This window comes from Hemibagrus wyckioides, linkage group LG08 (genome assembly GCF_019097595.1).
Source record: "Hemibagrus wyckioides isolate EC202008001 linkage group LG08, SWU_Hwy_1.0, whole genome shotgun sequence".
Taxonomy (NCBI): domain Eukaryota; kingdom Metazoa; phylum Chordata; class Actinopteri; order Siluriformes; family Bagridae; genus Hemibagrus; species Hemibagrus wyckioides.
In genome coordinates, this window is record NC_080717.1 from 21,760,959 (window position 1) to 21,786,564 (window position 25,606).

Genomic DNA, 25,606 nt, shown 5'->3' on the forward strand with positions numbered 1-25,606 from the left:
TTTCAAATAAATGGTATTTTATTTACTTCTCAGGAGTCAGAAACATGTCTGTGGTAATCACATCTACATTATAGAAATGGTCTACAGAGATACTTTCTCTTCTGTATCAGTAGCATGCAATGGAGGATGGTTTATTTAAACATTGAAATGAGTTCATTTTACAGAGTGCAGAATTTCATCCTGTCACTTATCAGCGAGACAAAATACATTTCAGCCATAAATCTGAGGATTTGAACCCACAACCTTCTTCTTATTAGCTCAGAACCTTAGTCACTTTTCTCACCGACGCGGTGCTTCTTTATTTTCGGACCGGACATCACTACTGCACGTTGGTCATCTCACAGCCTGTGACTGTTTTCACCTGTGTTCATTTCTAATCACTAAGCTGATACTATGAATGCTGCGTGTTAGTGTCATTAGCAGAGGATGAGGATGTAGACGAAGAGCAAAACGCGTTCTGTACAGCCTTAAAGAAAATGGTGAGAGGACACGCAGCACTCTGATTCTTTTTCCATCAGTGTTATAAGGAGGGGTGAACAAACTTATGCCTGTCAATCTTTAAGGATGTCCTGTGCTGCTATCTAACTGTACGTACCAAAAGGTCAGCCATGTCATCATTGTGATGAATGGGCAGAGGATGTGAGGGGGTTTCAATTGGTCTGAGCTCTCTTTCTGTCACTGTTACTTCGAGACTCTCGCTCTCATTCATCGTAAAATGAACTCAAAAAAGATTTACAGTGAACAACCTGTTGAACTGGACAATGTACTCGACTACGTCAGAATCAAGCATATCGTCTGTCACAACATGTGACAATATATCTATCACCATGAACTATAATAATTACAACTAATTAATCCATATATTTTATTCACTGGGATGAAATAAAACATCTTCATTTACTCGAGGGGAAAACATATCTTTCTATATTATAATAATAATCTTCCATAAAGCCTAAGACGTTTGTCCAAAACACTCATCCTTGCATTCTGTACTCACTTGTACAGGGATTAAAACACTTGTGGAATAAGAAGAATCGTTTTTTTCTGGTCGGACGCCTGACCTGTTGAAAGGAGTGAGCCGGCTCTAAAATGAGATTCATTCGAAATCCTGCTTTACCCTTTAAAGTATATCTATACGTCTCGGTGTGCTGTTTTAACGAGCAGCTCATGTCCAGCTGCATTTTCATATCCACACAATTTCAAAAAGCTCCTTCATTAGCATTACTACATTAAAACATGAGGTGACTTCATGAGTGTAAAGCATACTAGGTCGAGCGGATGAACTCTTTGGGACCGAAAACGGAACGACGGGTGCATTGTTAGCTTACAGAAGTATCAGACTGAGGGAACACTACATTGACATGGTACTGCTGAAAAGTAAGACTTCATCTGGAGGGTGGGTCAGAGCTGATTCAGTAGAGGTGCAGAAACACCTAAACCTCCTTCAACTTGGCCGGGTTCCTCTCTGCCACACAGGTGCTGGGCTCTTCTCTCTGCCTTCGCAGCATTACAGGATCTCCAGATCGACGTGACGCACTTCTGGATTACGTTGCTGTTTCGGGGGGAAAAAAGGAAAAAAAGATAGAGAATGCTGTCAATTTCAGTGTAGAATATGACCTTAAAGAGGAAACCTCTAAAGACCTCCAGGCGTCAATACACCTAGAGGACGTATGCAATGGAGGATGGTTTATTTAAACATTGAAATGCGTTAATTTTTCTGAGTGCAGAATTTCATCCTGTCACTTATCAGCGAGACAAAATACATTCCAGCCATAAATCTGAGGATTTGAACCCACAACCTTCTTCTTATTAGCTCAGAACCTTAGTCACTTTTCTCACCGACTTGCAATTCCACAGCCACCTGGCTTATTAGATTTTTACCCAAAGGTACTACAGAAATAAGCATATGGGTAATACGAATACATGAAAATTTAGTTATGAGCATATAAAAGTATAACCAGTATGTACTGAGCATTATCAAAAGTGATCATAAGCCAGTCTGTGTGTTCTGTGCCCAAACTGCAGCACATATACATCCATCTCAAACACTACATCATTTTCTGGGACAGATTTAATCATCAAAAGCTCAAATTCTAATTCATGCCCCTCAGAAGATAAGACTGATTAATGACATTTCCACAGATCTATGTGTAATATTGTGCTGGATTCTTAAATATTGAGAAAGGGAGGTTTATTTTTTCAGAACTGCAAAGTGGGCTCAGCTCGCTCGGGCTACGTCTGTGTGTGTGTAGTACTAAATCTGTGCTGACAGGGTCGGCTTTCATACACGAGAGGACACGTTGTCCATTAATATAATGTCTGTAAGTAGAAAGATATGGTGGTCAAAAACAAACCATTCTTATGGTATGCTGAGGGAAAAAAAAAAAGATATGCTTCATGCTGCCAGTGTTTATATTGTTTTAGCATAAATGTAGAAATATAAAAAGAGCTAAAACTGTTGAAAATGTATTTGTGTGTTTCAACAAGACTGCTGTACCTTGAGCTCTTTCTCCAGACGATCCACCTCTGCTCCCAGGGTATCAATTATGTTCTCTCCATGCTTCAACATAAAAGCCTCAAGCTCTTCAGGAGTCTTCACCTGCTGAATGTCCTAAAACCAGAAAACACACAAATGGTTATGAAAGATATACACTAGTACGGATACACAGTGTGATTGTTCTGTATGTACATTAAGGATCTGCTCGATGTCCTGCTTTTCCAGATAGGACCGCGTAACCACCCGTCCATCAAAGTCTACTTCAGCCTTGAAACGCACTTTACTCAGTCCCATATCGGTGGCCTTCACATCATGAATCGCTCTAAGGACACAAACAGGACAAACACTATTGCATTCATTCTCCATAGACTTAACACTACTCTGTTGGTCTGTGTTGGGTTTTTACCTAACAGCAGGGTCATTCTCCAGAAACTCTGTGAGCTTCTGCACATGCTCGGCCTGGATGGAACGACCCAACAGAGCCTCCGTGTTGGTGTAGATGAGGAAGGCTGAGACGGTTCCAAGCAAAGTGCCCACACCCAGGGAACCCAGACTGTCATAATAAGGGTTACCTAAAATACAGGGAAAGCACATCAATACCTTGCAGCTCTCGGGTCATAGCAAGGGTCACAGTGGTATTAAGTTATGGTCAAAGGGTGACATAGTAACCCTGGTAGTGCTGGCTGTAAGGCAAATTACAGAGTTGTATTAATGCACTCATTCTTTTACAGTATGGTTTCTATAATAAAAACCTACACTCTTAAACATAGCTAAAATGTGTGTAATGGATGATACGGTGAAGGTTTCTCTGAGGAGAGACATTTACTTAACATTTATGAAAGGGGTCTGTTTCTTTAAATTTTCTTCAGGGGACAGGATTTTGCACTTTCTTTATTCTCTGTACCCTTCTGTACATTTCTTTTTGTCTTATGAACATCAAGATAAAAAGAATAAAAAAAGGGAGGTGAGGGAACAAATGCTTATAGCTGCTATGAGTGCTAGATAACATAAGGGGAACTATCTTGCTTTGCTGACAATCGACAACATTAAATGCAACTATAAATGATTTGGGACATGTTGATAATGATCAGCTTTACGTGGTATGAGGTGATTCAACATGACTATGCATTATTTTCCTATAGCAGCATGCCCTGGTCGTGTCTTATTCATCGTATTCCTCGTCAGTTATTGTCATATTTTATTTACCGAACAAAAAGTCATCCTTTTTTAAAATCAGTATTAGTTACATTTAATGCTTTGAGACATCTGCAAAACAAGTTAGTTCCCATGATCACACATAGCAGCTGTAAACATCTGTCCCCTCATTAGACTCTCTTATATACTAATATTCAATCTTCTTCTTCTTTTGGCTTTTCCCTTCAGGGGTCGCCATAGAGAATCATCTCTCTCCACCTATCCCTATCTTCTGCATCCTCAACAATTACACCCACTAGCTTCATATCCACATTTAATACATCCATATACCTCCTCTTTGGTCTTCCTCTTTGCCTCCGTCCTGGCAGCTCCATGTCCAACATTCTCCTACCAATACAGTCACTCTCCCTCCTCTGAACATGTCCAAACCATCTTAATGTCCTCCCTATCTCTGTCCCCCAAACGTCCAACATGAGCTGTCCCTCTGATGTACTCGCTCCTAATCCTGTCCAACCTTGTCACTCCCAAAGAGAACCTCAACATCTTCAGCCCTGCCTCCTGTCTCTTCCTCAGTGACACTGTCTCTAAACCATACAGCATGGCCGGTCTCACCACTGTCTTGTACACCTTCCCCTTGATTCTCGCTGATAGTTTTCTATCACACAGAACTCCCGACACCTTTCTCCACCCATTCCCACCGCTTCTTTACCTCTTTCCCACACTCTCAATTACTCTGGACTGTTGACCCCAAGTACTTAAACTCCTGTACCTTCTTCACCCTGTAATCTTACTGTTCCACTTCCCTCCCTTTCATTCACAACTAATATTCAATGCCTGCTATTATTATTATTATATCTCAAAGCATTCAAATACATCTGCAACCATTATAAATGATTAAGTAGTGCTGTCAGTACAACTTATTAGGTAAAACTGTGTATGTAAGTAAATTATAGAGTATGATTCAGCCAAATGTTTGGTAATCGGTTAATTATGGGTGAAGTCACCTGTGAGTGAGGTTAGACCCATACAGCCTGCAGCCATCACAACACCCAGAACAGCTGCGGCATCCTCCAGCAAAACCACATTGGTACTGGGATCTCGACTCTGCATTACTGACACACATACATACAGTAACACATCTTATATCTTATCATATTGCTCTAAGGCAGGAAATAAAAGCCTATAAGAGCAAATAACCATATCTGGGCAGACTTAAATGCTATAACACAATACACATTTAAAACAAACATCTGAAACTGTTGAACTGTGTAAAATGTGCATCGTACCATATTCATAGAAAGACAGTCCTTGCTTATGAGCACTCTTCTTGATTTCATTAATGGCCACCAGTAGCGTTGCTGTATGGAGGAAACAACATTTAGCTACATTCAGTCAGTTAAAAACTTACTTTATTTTATTATCTTATACACCAGTTAGGCATAACATTATGACCACCCGCCTAATATTGTGCTGGTCCCCCATTTTCTGCCAAAACAGCCCTGACCCGTCGAGGCATGGACTCCATTAGATCGCTGAAGGTGTGCTGTGGTATCTGACACCAAGCTGTTAGCAGCAAATCCTTTAAGTCCTGTAAGTTGCAAGGTGAAGCCTCCATGAAGGGGCCTCCATACACCCCACCTCGCAACTTACAGGACTCAAAGGACACTTTTGATACTGACCACTGCAGACCGGGAACACCCCACAAGAGCTGCAGTTTTGGAGATGCTCTGATCCAGTCGTCTAGCCATCACAATTCGACCCTTCATCAAACTCGCTCAAATCCTTACACTTGTCCATTTTTCCTGCTTCTAACACATCAACTTTGAGGACAAAATGTTCACTTGCTGCCTAATATATCCCACCCACTAACAGGTGCCATGATGAGGAGATCATCAGTGTTATTCACTTCACCTGTCAGTGGTCATAATGTTATGCCTGATCGGTGTATGTTGTAGTAAACATAACTGCACTAGCATGATATTTAAAAAAGATGAAGCATTACCTCCTTCTGATACTAGAGATCCGGCTAAAATACAATACGCCTGCAACACAGATACAAATATTAATGTCCTTATTATCAATAAACAGATAACATGTTCTTATAATTCTAACTACACTCTATCTAAATAAACAGTCACTAACCCAGAGCAGCGATTCTATTGGGTGAGGGTGCATAAGTCCAATAATTCCATGGTACCAGGACAGACCAGCGCCCATCATGAAAATGCCCACACCACTGATGAGGGAGGCGATGTAGCGCATGTTGGAAAAGCCATATCTATGACATGAAAAGAAAATAATTAACACTCTACAATAAGGATCACCCACAAAATTGACTCATCTCTGACTAGATTCATATCCTTTGTGTGTAAGTAAAGTACTTGCACTTACGGATGACCGGGGTCAGGGTTACGCACAGACTGACTTATTCCCAGTGCAAGAAGAGCCTGGAGGGGGGAAAAAAGAGAGTACACAATGTAATGAATTCAGAAAAATGCTATGTTTCAGAAATGTCAACATCGCTAAACACACACACACACACACACAGAGCCTAGCATATGGTGGTGAATGAGAGGGCAACTTCTCCCACATGTAAGCCAAGCAACAAGAAAAGAATGAAGCAAAAAGTGACCGCTAAACAGGAACCCTCTTTTCTACTGACCAAAGATCATTTCATCCTGTTTTCTATTGGCTCACAAGATGAAGACACGTAAAAAGAAAAAAACTGAAATCAAGCAAACCACCAGCAGAAAGTTTCCCACTTGTCCTGTGTCCTTCTCATTCAATGAATCGGCTTTTTGGTTACTCAAATTTTTCAGGTGGCTCCTTTATTGCTATTGCTGAACTACAGATGTTGGCACCTCTGTATTTAAAGGTAATGTCACTTTAACTAGCACAGCAATTGAAAAACAGAAAGAGGGAGAATGTATAACCTGATTACAGGTATCCGCCAGGGAATGGATGGCCTCTGAGAACATACTGGCTGATCCAGTATAAACCCACGCCAGGAGTTTGAAAAAGAAATTCAGTCCATTTCTGAGAAGCGAAAAAACAAAATGAAAAACATCTCAAAACACTAAACATACACGTTCAATCATATAACTTTGGAAACAACTTCAAGTTTTATTCTAAGGAAATTTCTGTTTTATTTCATGCTTATACAAGCTAGGCTATTAACCGAGAAATTCTTGCTGTTGGAGCAGATGCATTTCACAAGAACTTGGTGAACATCTCATGTGAGCGCACGTGTTTTAACTCAATCTCCTTTAATCTAATCTAAAATAATCATATAGCCTATTACATCTGCGTGCCGAACTCAAATAGCTCACAATAAGGAGACAAGTGACCTCTGTAGCACACAAATGAATTGTCAGTATTAACTGCACATGATACCTTGATACATATAATAAAATGATGTATATTTACAAACTTACATGCATATCGCTACCATCACCACCTTTCCTGGCCCTTGGAGGAAAGTAGCCCTTTTGCCCGATCGAGGCTGTGGAAAGAGGTTTTATTGTTTAAATAAAACAATCTATTAAATTATGAATGAACTTAGAAATGTGATAATGGTTACAGCAGTGGCCCCATTCACATGGTTCAATAAGGCAGGTCATACATGTCTATTAAATGATAGGATACACTATATTGCCAAAAGTTTTGGGACACCCTTCCAGATCATTGAATTCGGGGGTTGGGCTCGGCCCCTTAGTTCCAAGTGAAAGGAACTCTTAATGCTTCAGCATACCAAGACATTCTGGACAATTTCATGCTCCCAACTTTGTGGGAACAGTTTGGGGATGACTGCTTCCTGTTTCAACATGACTGCACACCAGTGCACAAAGTAAGGCCCATAAAGACATGGATGAGTTTGGTGTGGTGGAACTTGACGGGCCTGCACAGAGTCCTGACCTCAACCCGATAGAACACCTTTGGGGTGAATTAGAGCGGACACTGCGAGCCAGACCTTCTCGTCCAACATCAGTGCCTGACCTCACAAATGCGCTTCTAGAGGAATGGTCAAAAATTCCCATAAACACACTCCTTAACCTTGTAGAAAGCCTTCCCAGAAGAGTTGAAGCTGTTATAGCTGTAAAGAGCAGGCCAACTCCATATTACATTCATGTGCATGTAAAGGCAGACGTCCCGATATTTTTGGCAATATCGTGTATATTAAAGAGGATAGACAAATGCTTATTGCATAACATTCCTTTCACTTTTTCTTCACAGGAATGAACCAGAGAGGATTAATTCAAAGTTCAGTGTAGCACTAGAGAGCACATAGCCATGCTGTAACAAGTACTTATTGCTAAATTATTCATCATGGCTGCAGCAATTTCCTTCTTTTGCTAAAGATGTTTGCTGAAGCTGATGCTACATGGGAACGAGCATTTTAAGTGGCAAACAATCCAGATAGAAATACTCACTTTTGTGTTCCCCCAGAAATCTTTGTACTCCTTTATCAACTGCTGATTGCGGAATATATCTAAGGATATGATGAGAGAGAAAACAATGGAGACTCTCAGTCCAAATGCTACACGAAAAAAACATTTGGTATAATAAGTAGTTCAGAAGAGTAAAAGAGAGAGGAAAAAACGGTAGAGAGTACATACTCTCTTGGTACTGTTGCTCCACCTCTTTCCTGAGATTCCTCTCTCGAGCAAGGGCCTCCATACTGCCCCAAACCTCCAGAGCTCTACAAACCACAGAACAACCAGCATCAATAAACAAGAAGCAAAAAAAACCACAGAAAGCACAGACTAAAACACAAAAGCTGCAGTAAATAAAGTGCATACTTGGCCTCCACATCTGAGCGTAAAAAGACGGTGAATGCCTCGGTGTCATCGTGTGGACTCCGTCGACGAATCTTCCTCAGTTGCTCCAAGTCACTGAAAACACACAAACACAAAGCATAGTTTCATTATAACCATCCTGTCAAAGGTGAAGGAGGACTTTCACAAAACTATGCGCTGATGTCTGGACCAGCGAATGATCATGATATTTACCTGGGTCTGAGGCAGAACTCATTCATGGCCCTGACAGCAGTAATGAAATTGTTCTGAGTGTATTTGGTACCGTATTCCCGCTTCTTCAGCACGGCCCTCACTGTAAACATCAGGGGGAAGTTCACACAGCAAGCCACAATAATAGGAAGTAGGTAATTACAGTATCACAATGTCTGCTGTTACCTTTTACTTGAATGCTCTCAGCTTTTGATAGACTCAGAGGTTTGAATCCTTAAAAGAAAATTAAGAAAATCAGGAAATTTTGTTGCTTACATGTTAGAAATGTAAACTAAGAAATATAACAATTACCAGCCGCCTCTTTGGAGGGCTTAGCAGTGAGCACTTCATCTGTAGGTTTTGTCCCACTTTGTCCCGATTCTGGTGGCGGTCCATCTTTGCTGCTGCTGGTTGTAGAAAAGTACTGAACCTGTGCCCAGGCTACAGAAGCTCCTCTGGGGTCAGGGAAGCTAAACCACAGACTGTGGCCTTTACATCTGTTTTGCCAGCCTGCACACAAAGAGTAACAAATGAACCACATCTAAAAGTAGACAGACAGACAACAGGTTCCAAGTGAACTGTTAAAATTCGGATTAAAAATTTCTAGACCAATCCTACTTTATGAAAAAGTAATGAAATGTAAGTTTGGGTGCTACTGAACGTGAGTGGTTTACCATAACAGGGCCGTGATACTCGGGGTGGGAGCTGAGACAGGTGAGCTCGCTGGTGCAAGTAAACCCTGCACAACTTCTGCCATGGCCGATGCGCCAGGCAGGGGAACATCCTCGCTGAGGCGAGTCTGGAAAAACACCACTGGAACCTGCTGGAAATTCACAAAGCACAATGCTGAATGAAGAAGGAGTGAATGCTTGTCTGCAATGCATTACAGATGAGTGAGACAACACAGTGGACACAGAGGAACACGGTACAAGTGGTCATACCTGACACATAGTGACATAAAATACATCATTCACCACATGCTCAATATTTAACAGGCTTATTATTATAACACCAAAGACTTTGTGTTACGCAAAAAACATAGATTTGAAAGTACTTAATAAAACTCTTCATTCCAAGACACTGAACCCTGCATAACCTTGATCATTTTGATGCAACTGTAATCTTACCTACTACTAGAGTTTTTATGCTGATGGTGTTGTTAGTCCACGACCTAGTAACCCAGTATGAGTTCACCCAGGATCCTGCTTTGTTTTTAACCAACATTATGCTTTATTGCTTTCAGATGAACATTTTGGCAGCAGTGAAACAGGTCACATTAGACCAGAGACATTTAATTCATCCTGATGAATTGAAATCAAGCCTTTGAATAATTGAAAAAAGCAATAACAGAAACAACCATATGTGTTACATATGATCTGTAAAAGCTCTGATGTTTTGATAAAATGATTAAAAAAATCAGGCCTCGATCACCAATCAGGCATTAAATTATGACCACCTGCCTAATATTGTGTTGATCCCCCTTTTGCTGCCGAAACAGCCCTGACCCGTCATGCTCCGTGTATCCTGACACCTTTCTATCAGAACCAGCATTAACTTCTTCAGCAATTTGAGCAACAGTAGCTCGTCTGTTGGATCAGATCACATGGACGAGCCTTCACTCCCCACGTGCATCACTGAGCCTTGACCGCCCATGACCCTGTCACCGGTTCACCACTGTTCCTTCTTAGGACCACTTTTGATAGATACTGACCACTGCAGACCGGGAACACCAAACAAGAGCTGCAGTTTTGGAGACCCAGTGGTCTAGTCATCACAATTTTGTCAAACTCGCTCAAATCCTTACACTTGCCCATTTTTCCTGCTTCTAACACATCAACTTTGAGGACAAAATGTTGACTTGCTGCCTAATATATCCCACCCACTAACAGGTGCCATGATGAGGAGATCATCAGTCTTATTCACGGCACTTCTCAGTGGTCTTAATGTTATGCCTGATCGGTGTAGATCATTCTTACAGGACAGGTAAATCATCAAATGCTCACAACCATTTTGTGTGGCTTGCTGTAAATGCTTTCAGATCTCAGTATTACACCACAGTTTCATGGATTGTTATTTTAAGTACAGGGTAAAAAAACAAACAAACAGTGTCGATTCATATTATTTGCTTTACAGAATAAATTTTTCATACAAACTTTAAACTGTTTAATTTGTGTGTCTCACATTTATGAAACAGAATAAAAATTTCCAAAGTAATATTTGCTGGATAAAAACAGGCCGTACCTTCATGTACACTTCATAGCCAAAAGTTTTGGGACACCACTCCAAATCATTGATTGTCTTTCAGGGGTTGGGTGCGGAGGAACTTAACTGGCCGGCACAGAGTCCTGACCTCAACCCGATAGAACACCTTACTCTAGTTCCTCCACACCAAATTTTATTCACCCATGTCTTAATGGACCTTGCTTTGTGCACTGGTGTGCGGTCATGTTGGAACAGGAAGGGGTCATCCCCAAACTGTTCCCACAAAGTTGGGAGCATGACATTGTCCAAAATGTCTTGGTATGCTGAAGAGTTCCTTTCACTGGAACTAAGGGGTTAAATCCATCCCCTGAATTCAAGGATTTGGAGGGGTGTTCCAAAACTTTTGGCAATTTAGTGTACTTGTGAGAGGAAAAGGGGCACAAATGGAAGTTTCTGGAAGACTCATGTTATTTGTAGCTGTATAAACACAAGTAACCAATATCTTAACAAACTATCTCAGCACAGAAAGTACTCTTCTCAAGAGGTATCGCAGATTAATGCCAGTTAAACTGAGAATAATAGATAAATAATTGATAATAATAATAATAATAATAATAATATTAATAATAGATAATAAAGCTATTAGAGACTCGGGTGTCTGTGGTTCGCAAAACCAGGACTAGAAAAATTTACAACTACCCTAAACGTCCATTTTTAATTTTTTTTTTGTGGAGTATGAAGTGAAAGTAAACAATGCCAAAAATAAATAAACAATATATTTAGTCTCGTGCGCTGTGTTTATTAAGCTCCGTGAGGCTGTGATGCTGGAGTCATGGTGGACCAACTTGGACCGGTAACGTTAGCTAGCTAGCTTGACTAACAGAAACTCGTACACACACACTCGTACAGCTACTCGTTTAATTTGAACACAATTGTCATATTTTGGCAGCCGGTACCTTTATGCAGCGATCTGTCTTCCACATAGCTTACTCCATGGTCAGTGTGTGGGAATCAGCTCTCTCACATTTCCCCCATTGTGAATCAGCGAACTCCATGAAAACAGTCAAGGTGCAAGTGAAGTGAAGTGACGCGACGTGAGCGCGTTCTCGCGAGACAGAGCATAATTGAAGTCGGTGGGCGGGGTTACATCAGGCTGCGTCCAATTATAACACAGTGTGCTATATAGAGTGCACTATATAGGGCGTTAAAGTTAACAGGTTTTTATACTCTATGTAGGGCACTAAAATAGGGAGTAGGATGTTATTGCGGATTTGACTTCTGTTCGTAAAAACGCATGATAAACGGACTTTTCCTCAATGGTAGTTAGGCAGTCTAGGGGAAAATGACATACTTATTATGTAGGAAAGCTGGAAAAAATTATTCCTATTATTATACATCACTTTAGCGTTGCATGTCAATGATATTTAAAAATTAAATATTTAAAAATGATTAATTCCACCACTATATAATAATAATAACAACAATAACAACAATAATAATTGTTGTTATTATTATTAGTAATCATTAATAATTTTAATAAAAGATTATTAAAAAGATTATTATTATTAATAATAATAATAATAATTATTATTATTATTATTATTATTATTACTATTATTATAAAGTGGATGACTAATAGATAACCCATATCACATTTAATGTCTTTTATTTATAATATTATAGCCTTCATTACTAATATATAATTTATATAATATATATTTTTTAATATAGTTCCCTATATAATATATATATATATATATATATATATATATATATATATATTATTTAATATAGTTCCCTATTGTTCTGATCACTTTTATTATATCAATTATATTTTAAATGATCATATATATACAAAAAATCCAGTTATATTATTATTATTACTAATATTATTTTCCTGTTTTTTTAAATAGATCACAATTAATCTCTTTTACATATAAAATTACTGATACCACAAATACTACTAATGAATTATATAATATATATATATGATTATTTAAATTATTTTATTTATTATTATTATTATTATTATTATTATTATTATTATTATTAAGTAGTAGTATACATAAATTGAATAGTTTATTGTGAACATATACGATTAACAAAATGCTGAAGATCATAAATCCTAACTCAGATTATGACCTCGTCCACATTTAAAATGAAAGAAAAAAAACTGTGAAGGAAAAAGCACAGTACACAGTGTCTCTGAAGCTACAGTAGGAACATACAATGGGTGCTAATATTTTGGCCCCATCATGTGGTAAAGACTGAAACAACATGTAGGAACTGATTCATTCATTCATCTATCTATCTGTCATCAACTAATAGCTTTATCCTGGTATCCAAGGTACAGATAACTGAAATATTTCATTACTGGATATTGAATACCATTGTATACAATTATTTACCTGCTCCAGTAGTATTAGAACAAAGTAAACAACAAAAGACCTTGTAAGAAATTGTACATTATCAACTTAAATTCAGCAAAATGTAAACAAATTAAACAGCAGTGTATTAAATTAATAAGAAATGTAACTGGTAGCTCTTCAGATCTCCTTGCATTAATCCCATTCTGTCAGATTTTCAAGTTCTTGAAGCCATTCCCTTTCAACCTAAACATAGAAAAGTAAAATACATATCAGATCATACTAAACATTTTCATAGAACAATATAATGCTTCTAAAATAACAGCATGGAAAAAAAAAAAAATATATATATATATATATAATAGACTGTGCTAAACTTGCTCTTTACCTCTTGGTTTTTAATTTCAGTATCATACAGGGGGCCAGATGAAGTTCCTGCTAAACACATTTCTTCACCCAGTTCCTCCGAGAGCGGTGCACAGAACAGAGATGCCACTGGACTCTCCCACACACTGCTGGTAGAGGTTTCTGAATCCCTTGCAGTCGTCTCTGGACACTGTCTCTTAGAGGTTAACAGAGACATCTCCGTAGCTTCATGAGCCCTCTTGGCAGTTAGTCCTGGAATGTGACCTAAAAAATAATAAGCAGTGGAAAAGTTCCTAAATGGGCTAACACCAAGCATGCATAACATTTCTAGGGTTAGATAAAATATGTAATAAAGCCCCCTTTTTTAAATAATTTTTAATAATGAAATGGTGTGAACATTGCCACTGCTGCATTTAAATGAGGGAAACATGAAAATCTTACATGAAAAGCATCACTTCTTTATTAAATATGCATACACATTTTCATGTACCCTCCAGGATTATTGTTGCGCCTTCATAAGAACAAGCAAAAACGCATTCACGCATTAATCCTCTTTAACCTGGTCAGGGTTGCTGTGTATTTTGGATATAAGTAGAGGTGAGAATATGCCCAGGATTGGATGCCAGCCCATCACATTAATCCACCATATACACACTCATTCACACCTAGACGTAGTTTAGAGTGGCCATGAAATGACTATAAAATAAATAAAAAAATCCAAAGCAGGAGAATGTTTGTTTAAAAAAAAAAATGATTAATTTCTCATTAGAAATGAATGTTATTATAACTGCTGTATTACAGAATTAATTCACCAAACATTTTGGTTGCAAAATATTTCCTAAGGAACATTTTAAACGCCAACAAACTGTGATTATTGGAAAAATCCACGTTATTTTTCACCTGCTCTCATATTCTAGTTTGGCATGTTAAACTTGCCCTGTTTCACTAAGCTATAAATATGAGAAATGAACTTAAATGATGCTTATTGAGCTGCACAAATCAGCTAATGGGTATAAAAATAAATATGCAGTTAAAATAAAAATAGGGTCATCAAAGCTTTATGCCTTACATATATATATATATATATATATATATATATATATATATATATACACACACTATATTGCCAAAAGTATTCGCTCACCTGCCTTGACTCGCATATGAACTTAAGTGACATCCCATTCCTAATCCATAGGGTTCAATATGACGTCGGTCCACCCTTTGCAGCTATAACAGCTTCAACTCTTCTGGGAAGGCTGTCCACAAGGTTTAGGAGTGTGTTTATGGGAATTTTTGACCATTCTTCCAGAAGCGCATTTGTGAGGTCACACACTGATGTTGGACGAGAAGGCCTGGCTCTCAGTCTCCGCTCTAATTCATCCCAAAGGTGTTCTATCGGGTTGAGGTCAGGACTCTGTGCAGGCCAGTCAAGTTCATCCACACCAGACTCTGTCATCCATGTCTTTATGGACCTTGCTTTGTGCACTGGTGCACAGTCATGTTGGAAGAGGAAGGGGCCAGCTCCAAACTGTTCCCACAAAGTTGGGAGCATGGAATTGTCCAAAATGTCTTGGTATGCTGAAGCATTCAGAGTTCCTTTCACTGGAACTAAGGGGCCAAGCCCAGCTCCTGAAAAACAACCCCACACCATAATCCCCCCTCCACCAAACTTTACACTTGGCACAATGCAGTCAGACAAGTACCGTTCTCCTGGAAACCGCCAAACCCAGACTCGTCCATCAGACTGCCAGATGGAGAAGCGCGATTCGTCACTCCAGAGAACGCGTCTCCACTGCTCTAGAGTCCAGTGGCGGCGTGCTTTACACCACTGCATCCGACGCTTTGCATTGCACTTGGTGATGTATGGCTTGGATGCAGCTGCTCGGCCATGGAAACCCATTCCATGAAGCTCTCTGCGCACTGTTCTTGAGCTAATCTGAAGGCCACATGAAGTTTGGAGGTCTGTAGCGATTGACTCTGCAGAAAGTTGGCGACCTCTTCGCACTATGCGCCTCAGCATCCGCTGACCCCGCTCCGTCAGTTTACGTGGCCTACCACTTCGTGGCTGAGTTGCTGTCGTTCCCAAACACTTCCACGTTCTTATAATACAGCTGACAGTTGACTGTGGAATATTTAGAAGCGAGGAAATTTCACGACTGGATTTGTTGCACAGGTGGCATCCTATCACAGTTCCACGCTGGAATTCACTGAGCTACTGAGAGCGACCCATTCTTTCACAAATGTTTGTAAAAACAGTCTGCATGCCTAGGTGCATGATTTTATACACCTCTGGCCATGGAAGTGATTGGAACACCTGATTCTGATTATTTGGATGGGTGAGCGAATACTTTTGGCAATATAGTGTATATATATATACACACACACACACACACACACACACACACATATATATATATATATATATATATATATATATATATATATATATACACACATATATACACATATATATACGTCATGTAACCTGGAATCAGACCCAAAGGTTATTATTAGTAGCAGTAGTAGTATTAGAAGTAGTATTAGTAGGAGTAGAAGTGATTAATTTTGGACCACACATACTCTGTATAAGCGAGGGACAGTGCAGCTCACCCTCTTCACAGGTCTCAGTGCTATTCTGTTCTGAAACAGCTTCCTCTTCAGCCTGGAGAAAAAAAATAATTAGAAAATGATGCTTTCCCTCTGTGCACAGCCTCTTGAGTCATATAATCAACCTCCTGGTGTTTTTTTTATATACATTTATGACATTTGGCAGACGTCCTTATCCAAAGCTCCTTACATTTATATAATTTATTATACAACTGAGCAATTGAGGGTTAGGGGCCTTGCTCAAGGGCCCAACAGCACCAGCCTGGTGGACCAAGAATTCGAACTCGCAACCTTCCAGGGGGAGGTGGTACTTCAAGAGGTTAGGGCTCTGGGTTGTTGATGGGAAGATCAGGGTTCAAGACCCAGTACCACCAAGCTGCCACTGTTGGGCAACTGAGCAAGGCCCTCAACCCCCCCTGCTCCAGGGTTGCTGCATCATTGCTAAGCCTGTGCTCTGACCACTAAGCCTCCAGGTATGGGATAGGTGAAGAAAGAATTTCACTGTGCAGTAATGTATATGTGACAAACAAAGGCTATTAATGATTAATATAATAATAGTCACACATAACAAGTAATCTATAAAAGTTTAACAGTAAATGACAAAACCTTGTCAGTTGTGCACTTGGGACGGGATGTGAAACGGCCATGTATGACTCTCTGAAGAGTCTGGTGCATGGATATAGACAAATCATGGGTGTTCTGTACCTAAAACACACATAATTCATGAACCATTTTAGACTTTTGACAGATATAAAACACAACTGGCCAAACGCAATCTAACAGGTTTCAATAAGATGGTCATTTGAAGTACCTTCATGCTATTTAGACAGGCAGAGCGAAACTTTACGCTGCTACTGCTTCTCACAATACTGTTCACAGAGCTCAGGATCACCGACATGGCCGTCTGAAATGATTCTCCGGCCTGCACCAGCACATACAAACCCACGAAAGAAAAAAACAAAACGAAAGGGTTTTTAATTTGCATAATCAGCTTTAATAATAAGGATTGCAGTTTAGCATCTTGCCTTTTTCCTTTTCAGGAATTCCTTGAGGGTGTTTTCCAGCAGAGATTGCAGGGCTGACTTCACTTTCTCTCCATTGCACCAGAGTACCTTGTCCAAGTGTGTCTCTAAAGTCTCTTCATTTGCTTAAAACATTTCCGAAGGCAAATAACAAGCAGATAACAACTGTATTGCAATATTCCCAACAGCCTGTTTTTAATCATGTATTAAAATGTGAACACATTATTAAATGTGGTCTTTAATATTAACACCAGAAATTGCTTCTAAAATTGCCATGTGATGTACTACATCATCCTAATTTCTTTATTTCATGCATTTGTTTACATTTTGCTATTTCACTTTCAGCCTAGCAATTATTGCTGCCCCCAGCTGAACAGGAACTACTCAACTCTACCCATGTAGAAAAACAACCTATATGAGCCATACTTTCAGCAGTAGGGGGAAGTGAAAGGCTTTTATCACAAAGGCTTATGTCGGAAGCTGAGAGAGCTCTAAAAATGACAAACTGCACCTTTCACTGTTTAGCTATGCAATACATCACCAATAATTTTAATTATTATAATCTATTATTACTGTAGGAGTCCAGGCTAAGTGTTATCTATTTGGAAAATGTTCTCAAATTGTCTTACCCACATTATTATTTTCATAACACACATAATCTAGGTAAGACAGGGAACCTCATGGTTTTCTAGTTTAAGTTACAGTGATGGAAACCATTATGAAAGATTATTATATTTATTACTGACTTGACATGAATTGAATGGGTTTAATCCAAATAGCAGTCTATAAATAATGTCAAACGTGAGCTAATGCAGTGTGTTTGATAGAAAGTTCAGAAATCAAGTGCCAAAACTAAAGTAGGTAACTAATCTAGGTAAGGAAATAACGATTTACTTCCAATTGGTCCTGCAGCCTGAGATTTCATAAAAATGCAGCATGTCATTAAGCAATAGTGGAAAGATGACTCTTACTGATCAAGTCAGATAGCTGGGAGTTAAAGGGGTCATTGTGCTGGAGGAAAATGAAAACAATGAGCGTTTGCTCCACAGGACGACTCTGTTCCAGCTTCACATCCTGACTCACAGCCCTGCTGTATTTTGGCATAGGTTCCTCACTGTGATCGTTGTCTATGGAGAAATCCACCTCAGAGCACACGCAGTCTAGTTACACCAAAAAAAAGGAGAATGGTTTTATTTATGCCTCCTGCCTATGCAGAATAAATATTATCAGCTGTGTGCACTGTACCATGAGCAGGGTGTGTTTGAGTAGAGCGGACTTGAGGCAGGCCCAGCTCTCCCCGGGGCAGAGAGTCAGCCAGGCTCTGGAGGAAGCTCAGCTGCATCTCACTCTCTCCTCGCATTAGAGGAACGCCACTGGGACTATACACTAAGAAGTATGTTCGATGTTAAGGGAAGAAACTGCACATAAATCAATGCAAACGAGTTCAGGTGTTCATTAAGAAAATGCACACTCATTTCGTGGTTTGCTGACTTCATAATCCCGGATGCCTTAAAATCAGAGGTAATGGAGATGCTTTAATATCCTCCCATGTGATTCTATTAGGAACTGGAAGTTACACTTAATTCATATCAAGATAAAAGAAATTGCACTCGGCTATTAAATAAATACAATGACCATAATGTAAGCTCCTAAGGATTATTACACCAACAAAACAACTTAAAAACTTTTTGTTGAATACTGTTTCTTTTTGCCAGCCACACACTCCATTTCACGTGTTTACCTGCAGAGGAAAAGAATAATGTACAGAAACACATCATCACCACAACATTCATTCAATCAATTAAACACAGAGCAGAATAAACAGATTTACAAAAACATTCTGGTCTTTATTAGGTCAAAACTGGATTATCGCTATGTCAGTGTATTTTAAAATCATTGTATCTATGTTAAGTAAATGTTGTGCCATCTTTTGTACCAAGCCTTTGACAAAAGACCTTCTGAGAGTTTTTTATTGTCTTTAGCCTCCAAAAATTGAATCAGGTACAGGATATATCACAATATTCCACAGATTTTTCAATATTATTATATTATCATCTGTAAGCCAACATGTCGTCTGGCCAGGCAGTGTATGCTAACTAGTTATCTTGCATTTTTACAAAAAACACTATATTGCCAAAAGTTTTGGGACATGCACATGAATTTAATATGGAGTTGGCCCGCCCTTTGCAGCTTTAAAAGCTTCAACTCTTCTGGGAAGGCTTTCCACAAGATGTATGAGTGCATTTATGGGAATTTTTGACCATTCCTCTAGAAGCGCATTTGTGAGGTCAGGCACTGATGTTGGATGAGAAGGCCTGACTCACAGTCTCCGCTCTAATTCATCCCAAAGATGTTCTATCAGGTTGAGGCCAGTCAAGTTCCTCCACACCAAACTCACTCATCCATGTCTTTATGGATCTTGCTTTGTGCACTGGTGTGCAGTCATGTTGGAACAGGAAGGGGTCATCCCCAAACTGTTCACACAAAGTTTCGGAGCATGAAATTGTCCAAAAATGTCTTGGCATGCTGAAGCATTAAGCGTTCCTTTCACTGGAACTAAGGGGTCAAGCCCAACCCCTGAAACACAACACCTGAATTCGATGATTTAGTGGGGTCTCCCAAAACTTTCGGCAATATAGTGTAGATAAAACACAGGACAGCAATTATCAATAAACAAATGTCCGTTTAAATAAAATTGAATAAAAAATACAACTATTGTAATCTGTGAGAAAAAAGGCAGCAAGCGTCCTCTCTGTAATGTAAAGGATATGCATATGCGTGAGATGCGAGTTGGCCAGTTGGGATACTGCTTCATGCAGGGTCCGAGCACAGCCATGGTAGAGATGCTCACCTCCCCACACAGCCCAGCCTCCACAGCTTCAGGGGAGAGTAAGAGAGAGAGTGTCTCTCCTAAAACTGGGTGCATCTGGTTACACGATGGGAGAGACTTCACAGAGAACGGAGTCCTTCAGAATAAAAAAAGCCATCAGAAATGGACCTTCTTATTAGATACAGTACGATTAACATAATTTACAACAGATGCGAAATAAATATTATTCATGAGAAAGAAAAAGCTAACTGTCCAAACGCAGCGCTGTCCATGGCAATGGCATGGCCCAACATGGAATATGTACTTTTGACGCTGCAAGAAAAAATAGGAACATTTCAAATGAAAAAAATGTATGTATGTAGCACAACATTTACTTGTATCAGCAGAACCTTCAACACATAATGGCACAGTTAGAGGTATTTAATGATTTCTATTTCCATTTGATTTTACCTGAATACTTGCTGGTGTATTTGTTGTTTATTCATCACTTTGAAGATAACTGTGATCTGCATCACATTAACAAATAATAACACAGTCGGTAACATAAGAGACGACACACCACACTAAGATTAGTGTAAACTTAATCCCAGATTAAAGTATTTAGTACACTATATTGCCAAAAGTTTTGGGACACCCCTCCAAATCATTGAATTCAGGTGTTACGTTTCAGTGGTTGTGCTTGGCCCCTTAGTTCCAGTGAAAGGAACTCTTAATGCTTCAGCATACCAAGACATTTTGGACAATTTCATGCTCCCAACTTTGTGGGAACAGTTTGGGGATGACCCCTTCCTGTTCCAACATGACTGTGCAGCTCAACCCGATAGAACACTGAATTAGAGTGAAGGCTGCAAGGCAAAACTGTAATGTCTGCCTTTACATGCACAAGAATGTGATATGGAGTTGGCCCTCCCTTTGCAGCTATAGCAGCTTCAACTCTTCTAGGAAGGCTTTCCCCAAGGTTTAGGAGTGTGTTTATGGGAATTTTTTGACCATTTTTGGCCTGGTTCTCAGTCTCCGCTCTAACTCATCCCAAAGGTCTTCTATCAGGTTGAGGTCAGGACTCTGTGCAGGCCAGCCAAGTTCCTCCACATACAAGTCTTTATGGACCTTGCTTTGTGCACTAGTGTGCAGTCATGTTGGAATAGGAAGGGGTCATCCCCAAACTGTTCCCACAAAGTTAGGAGCATGAAAATATACAAAACAATGAAGCATTAAGAGTTCCTTTCACTGGAACTAAGGGGTCACTCCCAACCCCTGATAAACAACACCTGAATTCAATGATGTGGAGCGGTGTCCCAAAACTTTTGGCAATATAGTGTATCTTTTGTGTCATGTATACATTAAAACAGTGTAATTCTTTTCGTTGCATATGTCTATGGGTCATACGACAACTGTTTATGACATTGTACATGTAATCTAACACATAATTTACAGTGAAGAGAGAATATCCTTCAATATAACTCACACTATAGGAAAATTGCCTATTTATGTTTGCTCTATAAAAATGCATAAGAATAACATTGTTTAAAGATGGTATACCATCTAAAAAGAAATAAAATATTAAAATGTATTTTTAAGGCCAAAGACCTTATAATATGCTATCAAAAACAATAAATAAATAAATGAATTAATAAAAATATATATAAATAAGATACAAATAATATTGAGAACTACGTGTACTGTCTTGTTATGACTGGACAATAATATCTGTTTGTTTGTTAATTTTTTGCCTTCCATTTCTAATTTAATTATTCCAATTTCTCATAAACGGTGAATATTTCTGCACATATTACACATTATACAAATCATATCACATCTTATAGCATGAAAATGTATTGCGATATGCTATTATCTTACCACATCACCAAACCCAAGGTTAGAACTTGAGTCTGGTTAACTCCACTGTAAGCCGTGTAGATGTAGAGTAAAGGATAAAGCCATTACCTGAGCATGAACCAGACTGAATCTATGAAGAAATCGTGCAATCTCCAATTCCTCACAGTCCTGATTGACCTATCATAGATAAACTGAAGCTCGTTAAGGGTAGATTTATTTTGAATAACGCTGATATAAAATGTAAAATATAAAATTTTCTGATTTTTTTTTAACCGACCAACAAATCATATACACCTGGAATGAATGTGAAAAGCGTAAAGGCCCAAAGTTATCTGAAAACTTGCAGAGCTCTTCAGGATAAGGGCAGTGACAAAGAGAGACAATGGAGGAAAGTCGGTCAGTAGCCTCTGGAAAAAAAGAAAAAGAAAAACACAAGTTATATTCCTGTACCTACTATCTGCTCAATTTCTCCTATATCTGGATATGGGTTCAGCTGGTAGGTATATACACCGATCAGGCATAACATTATGACCACTGAGAGGTGAAATGAATACCATTGATGATCTCCTCATCATGGCACCTGTTAGTGGGTTGGAGATATTAGGCAGCAAGTGAACATTCTGTCCTCAAAGTTGATGTGTTAGAAGCAGGAAAAATGGGCAAGTGTAAGGATTTGAGCGAGTTTGACAAACTGTGATGGCTAGACGACTGGATCAGAGCTTCTCCAAAACTGCAGCTCTTGTGGGGTGTTCCCGGTCTGCAGTGGTCAGTATCTATCAAAAATGGTCCAAGGAAGGAACAGTGGTGAACCGGCGACAGGCTCATTGATGCACGTGGGGAGTGAAGGCTGGCCCGTGTGATCCGATCCAACAGACGAGCTCAGATTGCTGAAGAAGTTAATGCTGGTTCTGATAGAAAGGTGTCAGGATACAGAGTACATGACGGGTCAGGGCTGTTTTGGCAGCAAAAAAGGGGGGGACCAACACAATATTAGGCAGGTGGTCATAATGTTTTGCCTGATCGGTGTACAAAAGTTCTTCTGTTGTTCTGCTATTGCACACTGAAGGATAAGGTAAAGAGCGTGACAAATTTGTACAGATACCAAACTGCCTGTGAATGTACTGTAGCTCTATTGTGGATGTACTACTATAAGTCATGATCAACTCTTTAACACCTGCCTTTCTTAATGTGTTTCTTGGCCACTTTGGAACACCAGGGACCAGCAGCTGCAACTGCAAAAGGACAATATTTCGGCTTTACACACCACCTAAACACACACTCCCTACATTACACACCACCTAAACACACACTCCCTACATTACACACCACCTAAACACACACTCCCTACATTACACACCACCTAAACACACACTCCCTACATTACACACTGCTGTACACACACTCCCTACATTACACACCACCTAAACACACACTCCCTACATTACACACTGCTGTACACACACTCCCTACATTACACACCACCTAAACACACACTCCCTACATTACACACTGCTGTACACACACTCCCTACATTACACACTGCTGTACACACACTCCCTACATTACACACTGCTGTACACACACTCCCTACATTACACACCACCTAAACACACACTCCCTACATTACACACTGCTGTACACACACTCCCTACATTACACACTGCTGTACACACCGGTGTATGTTGGCGGTGTGGACACCAGAACCAGCAACCCGCCTTTAACGACTGCGCGTGACTTCCCTCGGTTACTGCGGATCAGAACCATCAGCAACCTAATCACCTGAAACACAAATAAACTCACCAATTTGTCAAAAAAATTAACACGGATTAATTACATCTGAAAGTTTAAACAACTTTATATACACCACCACTGCCTTAAGGCGGCTAAGCTTAGCTAAGAAATTTCAAGAGCTAATGAAACGACATGCTAATACTACTTCTTACCTTATTGACAGAATAGTTTATTAATAAGTTATGACTCGGTCTGTTTTTACTATTATTATTATTATTATTATTATTATTATTATTATTATTATTATTATTATTATTATCATTATTATTATTTAGGTACCTGTTGTAGTTTAGGTGTCATTTTCTCTTAAGCTCTCTCCTGTTTAAATCAGTCAGAGGCCTGGGAGGAAGAGGAGGAAGAGGAGGAGGTTCCAGCTGTATAACATTAAATCTGCTGTCTGGGGTTAAAATAATTTACATCGATTTTTTATTATTAGAAAAAAAAAATTAAACCTTAATATCTATGGCAAAAACTTGGCTAAAAGTCTTATTTATAATAATAATAATTATTATTGTTGTTGTTGTAGTTGTAGTAGTAGTAATAATACTAATAATTATTATTATTATTGTTAGAAGTATTTGTATTATTAGAATTTTTCACTCCAATATTTTCTCCATGTCTGTAGCGACACCAACAGGCCAAACTTCAAGGAACATTTTTGCTTATAGCTTGTGAACCGACTGTCCAGTTTTAAATACCAGTGTACTGACCTGCCTACCTGGTGGCCCTGAGGTGCTTGGCCCTTTTACTGATTGCTATATACATTTATCACTGTACTCCTATACATCCTTTTTGTTCAATAAAGTTGAATAAAGAAAGGTGTTTAACTTCCTGACATGTTTGGACTTACTGCAACTCTTTTTGTAGTAGCAATGTGGACAAACTGATCTGCCAATTATAACAGATCTTGACCACTAACTCAGACATATTATTTGTTTGAGCTATATATGTTATTATTATTATTTTTTTATTTATATAAATATCTTAATGAAAGACTAGGATTAATTGCCTGTTAGTATTTAAAATGTTTTTGTTTACTCTGAATTCTTTGGTATTCTCCCACCTCTCAAAACATGTAAATATGATAGAAGCATTAGATCAGGACTCCACTACCAGGACCACAGGACTCCACTATCACTGTCCATGATAGTTACTAGCACTACTAATAAATTATTATTTTTATGTATGTGAACATATATAACATATAGCAAACATTTTAGTATATCTTCTGAAAGGACAATACTATAGAAATGAAACTTTAATATATTTTAGAGTAGTCAGTGTGCAGCTTATATAGCAGTACAGATTTACTGTCCTCTAATAATAAGTCAACATACAGCCATTATTGTCAAAATAGCTGGCAACAAATGTAAGTACACCCTATGTAATAACAGCTGTACATTGTTTAACCATGCAAAGTCACATGTCCTACTCATCATGTTTATGTTTTTGTCAGCTTGATAGGACCATACAAATGTGTGTATCTTATAATAGAGCATTTAAAATTTGGTGCTTTGAGTACAATTCACTCATACTGACCACTGGATGATCAACATGGCACCTCATGGTAAAGAACTCTCAGAGGATTTGAGAATTAGAATTGTTACTCTCCAGAAAGACGGGTTAGGCTACAAGAAGATCAGTAACACCCTGAGGCTGAGTTACAGTACAGTGGCCAGGGTCATACAGACCCTGTCTTTTCCAAGACAGGTTCCACTCGGAACAGGCTTCGCAAGGGTCAATCAAAGAAGTTGAGTCCTCCTGCTGTGGGTCAGGTGCAGAAGCTGGCTTTGAAAAACAGGCGCATGAGTGCTGCCAGCATTGCTTTAGAGGTTGCAGAAGCGGGAGTTCAGCTTGTTAGTGCTCAGACCATACACCGCACACTGCAACGAATTGGTTTGCATGGCCGTCATCCCAGAAGGAAGCCT

The 25,606-nt window shown here is 39.1% G+C and overlaps 1 protein-coding gene across 1 annotated transcript; it reads right to left on the reverse strand.

Annotated features, from left to right (window-relative positions):
• Positions 1 to 24,031, reverse strand: slc30a9 (solute carrier family 30 member 9). Its single transcript, XM_058396637.1, has 33 exons — positions 23,958 to 24,031; positions 23,561 to 23,666; positions 23,066 to 23,119; positions 22,182 to 22,294; positions 21,996 to 22,064; positions 20,502 to 20,557; positions 20,301 to 20,363; positions 19,992 to 20,187; positions 18,467 to 18,614; positions 18,193 to 18,381; positions 17,225 to 17,346; positions 17,011 to 17,121; positions 16,806 to 16,904; positions 16,173 to 16,254; positions 13,604 to 13,856; positions 9,333 to 9,481; positions 8,971 to 9,168; positions 8,845 to 8,892; positions 8,662 to 8,761; positions 8,452 to 8,544; positions 8,269 to 8,351; positions 8,083 to 8,141; positions 7,087 to 7,154; positions 6,586 to 6,688; positions 6,044 to 6,099; positions 5,795 to 5,930; positions 5,655 to 5,694; positions 4,939 to 5,010; positions 4,657 to 4,764; positions 2,904 to 3,069; positions 2,690 to 2,819; positions 2,498 to 2,611; positions 1 to 1,552 (listed from the first exon to the last, which is right to left on the reverse strand). The coding sequence occupies exons 1-33, from the start codon at positions 23,976 to 23,978 to the stop codon at positions 1,508 to 1,510; spliced, it is 3,450 nt and encodes a 1,149-aa protein (XP_058252620.1). The 5' UTR covers positions 23,979 to 24,031; the 3' UTR covers positions 1 to 1,507.
• Positions 24,032 to 25,606: the final 1,575 nt, after the last annotated feature.

Excerpts from the sequence above, each read along its gene's own strand:
- slc30a9 (XM_058396637.1), bottom strand. The coding sequence starts at position 23,978 with ATGACACCTAAACTACAACAG. Across the intron at positions 13,857-16,172 it reads CTGTCCCTCGCTTATACAGA|GTCACATTCCAGGACTAACT; the intron begins GTATGTGTGGTC and ends ATTATTTTTTAG. Across the intron at positions 9,482-13,603 it reads AACCAAGAGGTAAAGAGCAA|CAGGTTCCAGTGGTGTTTTT; the intron begins GTTTAGCACAGT and ends GTGAATTTCCAG.